The sequence below is a fragment of the Lingula anatina genome, chromosome 2 (genome assembly GCF_051362555.1).
Source record: "Lingula anatina isolate TDL-2025a chromosome 2, LinAna3.0, whole genome shotgun sequence".
Taxonomy (NCBI): domain Eukaryota; kingdom Metazoa; phylum Brachiopoda; class Lingulata; order Lingulida; family Lingulidae; genus Lingula; species Lingula anatina.
The window spans coordinates 48,638,680-48,650,524 of NC_141768.1; the positions used below are offsets into that span (position 1 = coordinate 48,638,680).

The 11,845-nt window shown below is 34.8% G+C and overlaps 1 protein-coding gene across 1 annotated transcript in view; it reads right to left on the reverse strand.

Moving 5' to 3' along the window:
* Positions 1–11,812, reverse strand: part of LOC106159720 (cadherin-23) — a 34,243-nt gene extending 22,431 nt beyond the window's left edge. The window contains exons 1-18 of the mRNA XM_087004402.1: positions 11,806–11,812; positions 11,396–11,553; positions 11,035–11,085; positions 10,372–10,461; positions 10,140–10,220; positions 9,720–9,848; positions 9,473–9,592; positions 8,887–8,971; positions 8,583–8,716; positions 7,922–8,131; positions 7,525–7,686; positions 7,142–7,306; positions 6,795–6,862; positions 5,892–6,153; positions 5,193–5,426; positions 4,859–4,931; positions 2,563–2,963; positions 336–483 (exon numbers count right to left, since the gene is read on the reverse strand). Of these exons, the coding sequence (XP_086860528.1) occupies positions 336–483; positions 2,563–2,963; positions 4,859–4,931; positions 5,193–5,426; positions 5,892–6,153; positions 6,795–6,862; positions 7,142–7,306; positions 7,525–7,686; positions 7,922–8,131; positions 8,583–8,716; positions 8,887–8,971; positions 9,473–9,592; positions 9,720–9,848; positions 10,140–10,220; positions 10,372–10,461; positions 11,035–11,085; positions 11,396–11,553; positions 11,806–11,812 (2,578 nt within the window). The remainder of the gene's footprint in view (positions 1–335; positions 484–2,562; positions 2,964–4,858; positions 4,932–5,192; positions 5,427–5,891; positions 6,154–6,794; positions 6,863–7,141; positions 7,307–7,524; positions 7,687–7,921; positions 8,132–8,582; positions 8,717–8,886; positions 8,972–9,472; positions 9,593–9,719; positions 9,849–10,139; positions 10,221–10,371; positions 10,462–11,034; positions 11,086–11,395; positions 11,554–11,805) is intronic.
* Between the last annotated feature and the right edge of the window lie 33 nt (positions 11,813–11,845).

Sequence of the window (11,845 nt, forward strand, 5' to 3'; positions counted from 1 at the left end):
GGTCTAAGTCTGAGGGAACATTCAGAATAGATGATCCCAGTATTTACTGATCCTCCGACTAAATATGGCCAAGCCCAGTTCAAAAGCAATGCCACTAATTGCATGATGGTCTCCCTGCCTCCACACTCTCCATCACTGCAGGGGCCTAGCAATTAAACCTCGGCACTAAGATTTAATCCATTAAATGGCGCATGTAGAGGTAAGGAGACCCTCGGGAAGCAGCAGCATTGCTTTTGAAATGTGGTCAGCCATATTTAGTCAGCTTATCAGTTAGTACTGGGGTCATTTATTCTGAATGGCCCCTGAGTAACCCTAGGGTCCATCAGTTTACTAACCTGTGGCTGTCTGAGGTCTGGGGTGAAATGCATTCTGGTCCTCTACTCTGACAGTCAGGGAGACATCGCTCTGATTTTCCCGGTTTAGTGTGTTCTTCACATACACAGAGCCATTGGTGCTGTGGATGCCAAACCAGCTCTGATAGTTCTGATAAAATTAGAATATTGAAAACAAAATTGTCACACAATAGTTTCAGCATTTGTGGCATCTGCAGTAGAATGGTATCACACAAAGACAACATGAAACAAGGCAGCAAAGCTGTCAAATGTACAGACAAAGAACAGAAAATAAAGATGCAAATAAGTGAAAAATTAAATTTTCACAAAAAACTATTAAATTGCCAGAAAAATTTACCAAACAGACTGCGTTGCCTATTGAAGTTGTATGTTAGACCCATGTTTCTTTCCTGTAAGTTTGAGAACAGTAAGTGACATGATTTCCCTTAAATGGTCATCATAGGAGCAGTGCCCAAAATAGGGGTTTCTTCAAATTTTGATGCAACATTACATAATATTTAACAGCATAATGACAATCAAATGTTATTAATAAAATATTAGTAACATGGACATTCAGAAAATGTGACAAGCAAAAGTCTTCAAGATCATGGAACTTTAAAGTCACACCTTGAAAATGCCAATATGTGAAAAATTAAATTTTCACAAAAAACTGTTTAACTGAAAAAAAAAAAAAAAAAAAACAAAAAAAAAAAAAAAAAAAAAAAACAGACTGCATTGCCTACTGAAGCTGTATTTTAGTCCCATGTTTCTTTCCTGTAAGTTTGAGAACAGTAAGTGACATGATTTTCCTTAAATGGTCATCATGGAAGCAGTGCCCAAAATAGGAGTTTCTTCAAATTTTGATGCAATATTACATATGTTTAACAGCTTAATGACCATCAATTTTTAATTATAAAATATTTGTATCACAGATATTCAGAAAATGTGACTAGCAAAGGTCTTCAGGCCCATGGAACTTCAAAGTCACGCCTTGAAAATGCCAAAATGTAAACAAGACAGCACTGTTCTGAAATGGGTTTATTTCCATTTTTAACACTTTTTTAACATAAAACAAAATAAACATTTTACTGCCATTTTTATATGACCAACTAAGAAAATTGATGAGATGGGAAAAGTATCAATAGAACAGTGTTAAATGTCCAATTTCCTCCATTCTGAGATTCTGAACATAGTGGATGATTGAATCTGACAAACTGCAATGATATGAGTTTATTTCCATTTTTGACACTTTATTACACAATACATGATAACAAGTTTACCATGTTTTTTACATAATCAACTAACAATGTTGTAAAGATGCAGGAAATATCAAACAAACACTTTTATGCATCTTATTAGTTAAATAATGATCGAGACTGTTAACATGCCTAATAATTGAATCTGAGGAAATGTGAAAAAAACAGTATAACTTTTAAAATAATGGCCCGATTATGCTGATTTTCGAACTCAACCTGCGTTTTAGTAAGATTGACCACTCCTGTGAGTATAATTACAATTGGCCAATCCATTTTTCTTATATTGTGTTATCAGTGTTGCATTTATATTGAAAATAGTGAAAAAACAGCATAAATTCCCTCAAAATGGCCCAATCATGCTGATTTTCGAACTTGACCTGCGTATTATGAATATTCATCAGTTCTGTAAGTTTCAAGTCAAAAGGTAAAATGGTTTTCCACTTATCGTGTTATCGGTAAAAGTGCATGGCGACGGCGACGACGGCGACGACAGACGCAGATGATGGCTATATGTACAGACACATCTGTGTCTGTACATAAAAACAGATACTGTAGGTTAGAATATATATATTAACCTCTAAGATATAAATTCAACACGTTTAACAAAGAACACTTGATACATCCCATAATACTCAAGTCCTATGAAACCTGACCTATCACATGACAAACAGTGGGACAATTTATATGTGACAATATGGATAGTATATCCAACTTGTACTCGATGATTAATTGGAATATTTACAGAAAATAAATAAATAAATAAATAAATAAATCACTACACTCTACTTGAACCAGTAATGTATTGTATGTTCTTGTGATCTATTTTTTTTATTATAATCTACTGTACATGTAAAATAAGTACAGGATTTCTGAAATGCATGGATGAAACTATTTTTAAAAAATTTTGGCCCAAGAAGTTTTCTCGTTCTCCCACCCCTACCCCCCAACAATAAATCCTGTTTTGCTGTACTTACAGATGATTCCAGTAAAGAATATCTTAAAAAGGAATTCTGGTCTGGGTCTGATGCATTGCATGTGTACACAATATGTCCAATGGATGCATTTTCTGAAACTTCCGCCCGGGCTTCTGGCACAGGGAAAGATGGCTTTTCATCATTGACATCTAGTATGTGAACTATTGCACTGCAGGACGCACTTCGCTGCGGGGTTCCCCTATCCAGTGCAAGGACTGTGAGGTTGTAGACATCCAGAGTCTCCCGGTCAAACCTGGCCCCTTTCTCCACTTTGATTTTCCCAGAGTTGGGCTCTATCCTAAACTTGTCCATCCCCCCACTCTCTATACGGTAGATGATGATACTGTTAGGATCACCAGGTTTATCAAGATCTGTTGCATTGACTTGTAATACAGTGTCACCTGGAAATAAACCAAAAAACTAGCTTTACATATGATATGAGCTGAAGGAAAGCTGTACATTCAACAGATTTGTTATCACATCAAGCTAATTCTAATATTATATACAAAAATACATAAATCAAATTCATTCACAAAAACTATTTTTGAAAATCAGAGGAAAAACAAGGCAGCAAAGCTGTCAAATGTACAGACAAAGAACAGAAAATAAAGATGCAAATAAGTGAAAAAATAAAATTTTCACAAAAAACTGTTAAATTGCCAGAAAAATTTACCAAACAGACTGCGTTGCCTATTGAAGCTGTATGTTAGACCCATGTTTCTTTCCTGTAAGTTTGAGAACAGTAAGTGACATGATTTCCCTTAAATGGTCATCATAGGAGCAGTGCCCAAAATAGGGGTTTCTTCAAATTTTGATGCAACATTACATAATGTTTAACAGCATAATGACAATCAAATGTTATTAATAAAATATTAGTAACATGGACATTCAGAAAATGTGACAAGCAAAAGTCTTCAAGATCATGGAACTTTAAAGTCACACCTTGAAAATGCCAATATGTGAAAAATTAAATTTTCACAAAAAACTGTTTAACTGCCAAAATAAATAAATAAATAAATAAAAATACCAAACAGACTGCATTGCCTACTGAAGCTGTATTTTAGTCCCATGTTTCTTTCCTGTACGTTTGAGAACAGTAACTGCAATGATATGAGTTTATTTCCATTTTTGACACTTTATTACACAATACATGATAACAAGTTTACCATGTTTTTTACATAATCAACTAACAATGTTGTAAAGATGCAGGAAATATCAAACAAACACTTTTAGGCATCTTATTAGTTAAATAATGAGACTGTTAACATGCCTAATAATTGAATCTGAGGAAATGTGAAAAACAGTATAACTTCTAAAATAATGGCCTGATTATGCTGATTTTCGAACTCAACCTGCGTTTTAGTAAGATTGACCACTCCTGTGAGTATGATTACAATTGGCCAATCCGTTTTTCTTATATTGTGTTATCAGTGTTGTATTTATATTGAAAATAGTGAAAAAACAGCATAAATTCCCTAAAAATGGCCCAATCATGCTGATTTTCGAACTTGACCTGCGTATTATGAATATTCATCAGTTCTGTAAGTTTCAAGTCAAAAGGTAAAATGGTTTTCCACTTATCGTGTTATCGGTGCTGCATATATGCTGAAAAAAGTGAAAAAACAGCATAAATTCCTTAAAAGTGACCCGATCATGCTGATTTTCGAACGTGACCTGCGTATTATGAATATTCATCAGTTCTGTAAGTTTCAAGTCAAAAGGTAAAATGGTTTTCCACTTATCGTGTTATCGGTGCTGCATATATGCTGACAAAAGTGAAAAAACAGCATAAATTCCCTAAAAGTGACCCGATCATGCTGATTTTCGAACTTGACCTGCGTATTATGAATATTCATCAGTTCTGCAAGTTTCAAGTCAAAAGGTAAAATGGTTTTCCACTTATCGTGTTATCGGTAAAAGTGCACGGCGACGACGGCGACGACGGCGACGACAGACGCAGATGATGGCTATATGTACAGACACATCTGTGTCTGTACATAATAAACATCATAGTGGTTCAGTTATTAAGATTCAGTTTTAGTATTGTATCATGTAACTTTATATTTCCCATCACCATGACATCACGATGACATAACAATGACATTACAATGACATCACAATGACATTACAAAATTTAAATTAATGTGGGCAAACTGACAGTTATCCTGTATATGACATTCATTAGAATGAATTTTTACCATGATAAATAAAGAAAATAAGCCTAAATAAGATAATCCCCAATTTTTCAAGATGATGCACATCATCTAACCAAATGATATTAAAGGGCAGCACAAACCTGTTGTTGCATTCTCATATATTTCAGCTGTGTAACTCTTATTCACAAACACTGGGTCGTTATCATTTTCATCCTAAAATGAGCAAATATTTACTTTTAATTTTGTTTACTTTTGATATAAAAGTATATGAGGAAATTGAGATATAGCAAATAAAAGTACATGAGGAAATTGAGATATTAGCAAATTTTAAATCCCTTGAGCTTTTTAAATACAACTAAAACAGAAGATTCTCTGGACAAGTAATAGATGGAGAAAATGGAAGGGTGGATAGATGGATGTGTGGATGGATGGTAAGAAGAAAGGATGAATGAAAGGACAAACAGAACAACTTACCACCACTTCTATGTCCACCTGTACCATAGCACTGAGAGGTGGGGAGCCCCAGTCAGTGGCCGTCACATTTAAATGGAACAAGCCGTCAGAGTTCCTGGGCATAGCCTCGTAGTTCAGGGGGCTGGCCAGGCTGATGCTCCCCGTGGTCGTGTCAATGGTAAAGTTCCTCAGGGGGTCTCCACCTGTGATGTTGTAGTACACTTTCCCATTCAGTCCAGAATCTTCATCTGTGGCCTGGGAAATAGAAACAAAACTTTAACCAACACTGTTCACATACACTTGTATAGATGTACGGATATACATACACATACAGTACACACAAAAATTCATGCATGCCAACATAGGCAAACACAAATACATACACACACACAAGCACACTTCTATATACTTAGTAAAACGATTCTACAATCATGTGATGACATTAGAAGTACAGGATTAAGAGAGGAATGGATTCCCTGCATCACACTAAAACTCTTGGTTAAAAAATTCCATATTTCAGCATTTCTGGAAAAGGATGGATTCAGAATTCCCTTGAATTTTCTCTGTAGGTGACCAGTACTTAGCAAATAAAACACCATCTCTCTCTCTCTCTCTCTCTCTCTCTCTCTCTCTCTCTCTCTCTCTCTCTCTCTCTCTCTCTCAAGAAAAATTTCCATAAAATAAATACAATTTAAAGAGTTCCAATCCTACCATACATACCTGGACTTGAATCTCCCTTTCAAAAGTTGTTGAGTTTTCTTTGACCACACCAGAGTATTTCTTCTGAGTAAAGCTGGGCGTGTTATCATTGGTGTCGTTCAGGACAACTTCGAGCTGTGTTGTACCTTTAAGTCCGCGGCCATCAGTGGCCTCAACGGTCATATAATATATGCTGGTCTTCTCAAAGTCAAGTTGGTTTTGACACTCTTCTGGAGACCCACAAGACACATAGACCATGCCAGAGGTGGAGTTGATTGCAAAACTAAATATAGTAAAAAAAAAACCTTATTCAGCCAGGAAAAAATATCAAGTTTCCCATTTCAAAATTTCGTCTTTTTCAATGTCAAAAAAAAAAAAAAAAGAATTTATTGATTTAGAAATTGAGCAAATAAAAAAACTTTGATAAATTACAGGGCCCAGTTTTATAAAGGATGTTTAGCACTAACCAATAAATTCTCCTAAACCCTGTTAACTAAACGAGCGATGAAATTGTTTTATAAAGTGTTTAAACAGTCTGTTAGTTAATTAAATAATTATTTTATCCAGTTAAACACTGGCCAGTTAACTAATTGGCTGTTTGAACACTGTTTATGAAAAACAATTTAACCATCTTTTAGTTAATGGGTGTTAGGAGAATTTATCCACTAGTTATGCTTATCCACTGGTTAATGCTAAACGTTCTTTATTAAAATGGGCCCAGGTCTTTTAATTCAATACTTACATACAATTAACTTTCATAAGCAGAAAATATTCCCCATTCCTTAAACTCATTTTGCATTTTGTTCTTAAAGTCAAACAATATTAAGATTGAAACCACACACACTGCTTGTCATAAAATACACATTTTGGATAAAAAATCATCTTTACCATACTGCGCTCTATAGCAGAACTGTTGTTTATTACCTGTTGCTTCCACCCTGTAAACTATAAGTGATGTCCGAAAAATTACTGGCGGTGTCTTCATCAGTGGCCTGGAATGAAGAGGAAAAGGTGATCTTAAATCAAAATGTTTTGAGACAAAAATATAGTTTTATCCAAATACGTGGATCATGTATGCCAAAAACTTTCTTACTTTATTTTAGAGAATTTTTGGCAATGAAAATATGAGGCAGTAGCCAAATTCTCCCATATATTTCATTTGAACAAGTTCAGAGAGAAGGTGTCACCATATTTAGTCCAAATGCAATTTAAATTTATATCCTATGAACTCATCTATATCTTTTTACCCAAGCCTCCATATGCCTACTCACAGTAATTGTTATCACATGGGTGCCATTTGGAGAATTCTCCAGGATAAATGCTATGTGCTCAGGGTTGGCAAACACTGGGGCGTTGTCATTTCTATCCAACACTGTTAACTCTATGGTGGCATTACTCGTCCTACGTTCAGCTGTTTGAGTTTCCTTGGCAACAATCTAAAATTACAAATAAAATCTCACTGTTTAACTCTTAGATTAGATTTATATCTTTATTTTAACATATTGCACCTCAAATGAACTGTTTATAATGTTAAGTGATGTATTTTTTATTACAATTAATAATTAGAACTAATTCATAATACTATGCCACCACCGTAACTTGACTTAGTAATTTTCTAGGGAGCAAATTTCCAGTTTTTTACACTACACTGTACCTGGAATGTCACGCTCCTCGTCTTCTCAAAGTCCACGGCCGTTGCATTCTCCACTCGCACAATGACAATGGCTTCATTCACTGAGCGGCGCGGGGTGACGGAGAAAGCAGAGTAATTCTGTCCATTTTTGGTGACATAAAGTTCAAAGGTACCATTGTCTCCCTAAAACATTCAATATTTCTTAACTTTACAATTTTACTAGGGGCATACTCAGTGGATAATCCTCTACAAAACCTTTTCACAAAACAGAATACAAGTACTGTGTTTTTTATAAATGGCAGAATATATAACATAATAAAGTAATTAACTTCATTTATCTGTAACACGTAAGGGCAATCAAACACGTGACAAAACACAGGAATGATCATATAGGTATAAAATACAAGGAAATTCTTACCAAATCCAGGTCTGTCACTCTGATATCAGAGTTATTTAATGTTATCGGGATCCCCTTCAACTGTTCCTCTACGGTAGCATAGTAAACACTTTGTCCAAATGTTGGGGTCTCGTCATTGACATCTTGTACTGTGATGTAAACGGTTGCCTCGGTGCCATCTATAGTACTATTGATGCTGCTGCAATCATTGTTTGGATCATATTCTTGAGCCTACAATGGACAGATTTTGTGCAGCAGACAATTCATTATTAAAGGAAAACCAATATCCCCAGGCCCGTAGCCAGCAAAGTCAAAAGGGGGGTTCTTTTTCTGAAAAAGTGGACCTTTTATAATGAAACCTTTGTGTACCTAGATCAAATTGTACCCAGAATGGACCTTTTTCTGACAAAAAGTACAGTTCTTTCTAACCCCCCCTGGCTACGAGCCTGATCCCAAAGGATAACCAATACCAAAGGTATATATACAAGTGTAAATATAATAATATAAAAGTAAAACCTGCTGCATACTATCTCTGTCAATTTGAACTGATAGTGCCAGCACATCTTTAAGGAATGTATATGATGTGAACAAGACCTGAACAACTTGTTTATAAGCTATTACGAATATTTATATCTGTTACAATTTAAACTTTTATCACACACAAGAAAGACACTGTTTCTACCTTCACTGTGAGCTGAAACACTCCACCCTTCTGAATAACATCTGGCTTGTCCCTGTCTAACTTTCTGCGTATTAGTATACTGCCATTGCTCCTCCCTATCCTGAAGTCTTCATAAGATGAAGTCAGGGCTCTCCCTACAATGAGGAAACAAAAATAACATTTTCTTATAGAAATACATATAACTAACATTCTTAAAGACCTTGGTTGAATTATCTGTGGTTATAAAATGGCAAGGGTATGGCAAATGATTGTGCTAGAGGAACTGAATTAAAACCGTTTTACTCTCTCTTTACTTGCTACATACCATTCACAAAACTGTAGCATATCTTATTTTTGATGACCAAGCCTCGGTCTCCATCCTGCGCAAATACTCTCAAAACTTCTGCGCCCTAAAACAACATAAAAAAAAAACTTCTGTGTTACAAAAAATGTACAAACTTTACTAAATAGTGTAGGTATTTGACTCACTGGACCTTACTAAAAGACACCATTTCATTAACTCTGCGATCTTCCTTTTATGCTGTATGTTATACTACCTTCATTGTGCTGTATGTTATACTACCTTCATTGTGCTGTATGTTATATTACCTTCATTGTGCTATGTTATACTACCTTCATTGTGCTATGTTATACTACCTTCATTGTGCTGTATGTTATATTACCTTCATTGTGCTGTATGTTATACTACCTTCATTGTGCTGTATGTTATGTTACCTTCATTGTGCTGTATGTTGTGTTACCTTCATTGTGCTGTATGTTACACTACCTTCATTGTGCTGTATGTTATATTACCTTCATTGTGCTGTATGTTATATTACCTTCATTGTGCTGTATGTAATAAATAACATAATATTCTTATCTCAAATTGCTCTGCTATGATATGTACTCACCACTGGGGTGTCTTCAGGGATTGTAGCAGCATATGTAGGCTTCTCAAAAACAGGCGGTTGGTCACCAGTGTCCTCTACATTTAGCACAATGGTACTGGTTGAGTTCCAGCCATACTGGTCCTATAAACAATAACAACATTTAGCACAAATGCAAAAACAAATCTTGTTTATTAAGGATATCTTCATTATTTTACATTATTTTTCAGAAAAAATGCCTACAATAAGGGATTTCCCAGATATGACCTACCCTTGCCATTACTTTCAGCTGATATGTGGGTTTTTCTTCATAATCTAGGCTTTCAATCAGAGTAACTTCACCTGTTGTTTGATCTATTCTAAATTTGGACATATTCTGGCTGATGGAATCTGTGCTTTTCTGAAAAGTCAAATGAACACTGAGACATATTTCATCCAAGTAATTAACTCTTCAACCTGCATATTCTAATGCTCTCAAGACTGCAACATTTTTATATCAAAATTAAACTTGCTGTAAAATAATAATTCAATGTTAAATGAAATATTGATAACAACTGCTTCTTTTTAGTAAATCACATAACATCTTATTTTAAACAAGTTTTCCATGATAACTGACCATCAAGTAAACCTGAGGACATTTTCTATACAAACATTTAAAACTGATAATTTAAAGAGGAAAGTCTGTACTTACGTCATAAAAATAATAGGTAGGAGGCCCATAGTCAAGATCAGTGGCATTTACATATAATATCGAAGAATTAATAGGAGTATCCTGAAGGGAGAGAATAACAGTGATACATAATAAGACAAAGTGATTCAAAATAAGATGTCATTTTTATCACTTTTAGCAGTTTCATTCATCATAACATATAACAATAATAATAATAATAATAAAAATAATAATAAAAAATAATAATTGTTACCTCTGGTATGTCCCGTGTGTAGAGTGCTGTACTAAATAAAGGGGCATTGTCATTGACATTGACAACATAAACTGTCACTGTCCTGGTGAGCTATAAAGAAAAACATAGGAAATATTGCCACAGGTGACGCCTGACAGACACCTGACAGACACTTGACAAACATTTGACAGACACCTGACAAACATCTGACAGACATCTGATAGTCATCTGACAGACACCTGGCAAACATCTGACAGACACCTGGCAAACATCTGACAAACATCTGACAGACATCTGACAGACACCTGGCAAACATCTGACAGACACCTGACAAACATCTGACAGACACCTGGCAAACATCTGACAGACACCTGGCAAACATCTGACAGACATCTGACAGACATGCCTAGTTTGACAGAAAACGATGATCTCAACAAATATAAATTTGTTTTCTACATTTTCAAATGAAAAAGGAAGCATTAAGCCATATATTATGATTAAGTATCAATTGTTCAGAGTCAAATATTCAAAAGAACTGAAATCAATAAATAAATAATTTATCCCTTTTCATATACATTCCATATACATGTATCTGTCTTAAGCCCACCCTGATTATTATAAAAGCCATACATTTGTTACCTATATGCACTTACGTTGTTAATAGAAGCAAGCCCTGTTACTTACTGTATTGACTCCATCAGAAACTGTGAATCCCACATCAAACTGAGAACTTGTCTGTAAATATAAGCAAAACTGTCTTCATTTACTGTCATCACCAATAAGAAAAGGGATATACTTCTAAATAAACTAAACAAACATTGCAATTATATAAATATAAATACTGAGAACCATACTGTATCAATCTCTAAAACTTCTACCAATTCCACAAAGCAATGAGAGTACTAAAGTTCATACAATGCTTCAAAATGAAAATACATCACCTTATAATATACTTATATAATGTCAGCTAAAGGAAGAAACCATTTTAGTATTAGCAAGAACTAGAACTTCTGGAAAGAACTTTTAAAGGTAATTAATTTCTTACCTCATAATTAAGTTGACTTTTTAATGTAATATTTGACACAGCATTTCCAGGTGTTCTTGAAACCTGGACAAGTTTAAAATCAGACCCACTTGCACTGACAGAGAAGGTCAGTCTATCACCATCAGAGTCAGTGGCTCTTAATGTTCCCACTACAAATCCTGTAGAAATCAACAAATTAAAACTTGATTTCAGTGAAAAGGGATTATGATAGGTAGTTGTGGTCTATGTGATCTCTATAAACTTGAACAATATTTTTTAGGAAAGAAACATATTTTTATGGACCCTTGCTAGATGTCACTGTGACTGTGCATGTGTGTGTGTGTGTGTGCAGGTATGTGTGCACATACGTACTCAGTACATGTGTTTGTCTGCAAGCATACAGGTATATGCATTCATGCACAAATGTACACCATACATATACCAATTCATAACTAAGCAACAAAAGCTATT